Here is a 1,241-nt window from a genome sequence, read left to right as displayed (position 1 = left end):
GCGCAGCAGCTCCTGGTTGGCGCTGTGCACCTCCTCGATGGCCTGGCCGATCTGGGGTGGGACGGAGAGCAGCAGCTCAGCAACGCGATCCCCCCAGCATCCCCACCCCACCAGGGAAAGAGCCGGGGTGGTGGTGGTGGTGGTCCTGGGGGACTCACCTCAGCCCTGGCGCCCCGCAGGGTTTCCTGGAGGAGCAGGGGGAAGTCGCGGACCTGCCGCTTCAGGTTGTTGTAGTCATGGGTGAGGGTGCGCAGGGCCGGCTGCAGCGTCAGCAGGTTGGTCCGGACGCCTGCAGGCATGAGGCGGGGTGAGGGGCAGGTGGCACAACCCCCCCAACACCATCCAGGTGGCCCTGCGAGCCCCCCAGTCCCTCCTCACCCGCCAGGTTTTCATGCACCGCCTTCATCTCCACTTGGGCGCGGGAGAATGCCTCTTCAATGGCATGGTTCTTCTCCTCCTCCATGGCCTGCATCTCCTCCAGCATCTGCCCATGGGCTCGCTCCAGCTCGGCCTCATACATCATGATCTGGGAGAGAAGCAAGAGTGGGGCACACTGAGCCGGTGACCATCGCTGCTGTACCGCATTGCCCAGCGAGAGCTGTGCAGGCAGGAACAGTGGAGCCGCCTGGGATTATCTCCAATTTACACCTGCTGTGCTCGGACCTGAGCTCGGAGCTGAGCCACCGTCTTCTGGGAGCTCTGCAGCTGCTGCTCCATCTCCTTCCGCCCCTGCCGCTGCATCCCCACCTGCTCCTGCAAGTACTGGTTTTGGGACTGGCTCTTGCACAAGGCTTGCTTCGTCTTGGCTGACTCCACCTCCACTGTCTTGATGAGGTACTGGGGGGGAAAAGCGCCCAGAGATGGGGTGTACTGGGGAAGCAGCACCTGAGGGGCCTCGGACGCAGCTGGTGTTGGCCCAAGGCGGGTGCTAATTTACAAAATCCTGGTGCTGCGCTGATGTGCTCAGGGCAGAGGGGTGGGTGGCACTTAGAGGGCACCCATTCAGCACCCAGCCCCACTCCCCTTGTACAGCCAGGAGAGATAGGTACGGTGCTCACCTTGACCTGGTGGGGCTGAGACTTGAGGCTGGCGATGGTCTCCTGGCTGTCCCGCAGCCGCCGGCTGAGTCGCTCCTCCTCCTCGGCTCTCTCAGCCAGGGAGTCCTTGAGACGCAGCTCCACCTCGGCCAAGCGGTTCGTCTTCTGCTGCCCCTCCCGGTTCAGCTCCGCCAGCTTGGCCCG

General features: G+C 64.1%; 1 protein-coding gene across 1 annotated transcript in view; it reads right to left on the bottom strand.

Annotated features, from left to right (window-relative positions):
- LOC104539144 (kinesin-like protein KIFC3) overlaps positions 1 to 1,241 on the bottom strand; it is a gene marked incomplete at its 5' end in the record, with an annotated part of 14,232 nt that overhangs the window by 4,516 nt on the left and 8,475 nt on the right. Inside the window, 5 exon segments of the mRNA XM_010182596.1 lie at positions 3 to 51; positions 159 to 289; positions 379 to 526; positions 664 to 837; positions 1,059 to 1,232. Coding sequence (XP_010180898.1) covers positions 3 to 51; positions 159 to 289; positions 379 to 526; positions 664 to 837; positions 1,059 to 1,232 — 676 coding nt within the window.

Source organism: Mesitornis unicolor, unplaced genomic scaffold, assembly GCF_000695765.1.
Source record: "Mesitornis unicolor isolate BGI_N332 unplaced genomic scaffold, ASM69576v1 scaffold44994, whole genome shotgun sequence".
Lineage (NCBI taxonomy): Eukaryota > Metazoa > Chordata > Aves > Mesitornithiformes > Mesitornithidae > Mesitornis > Mesitornis unicolor.
This window is presented reverse-complemented; position numbering and strand designations above follow the sequence as displayed.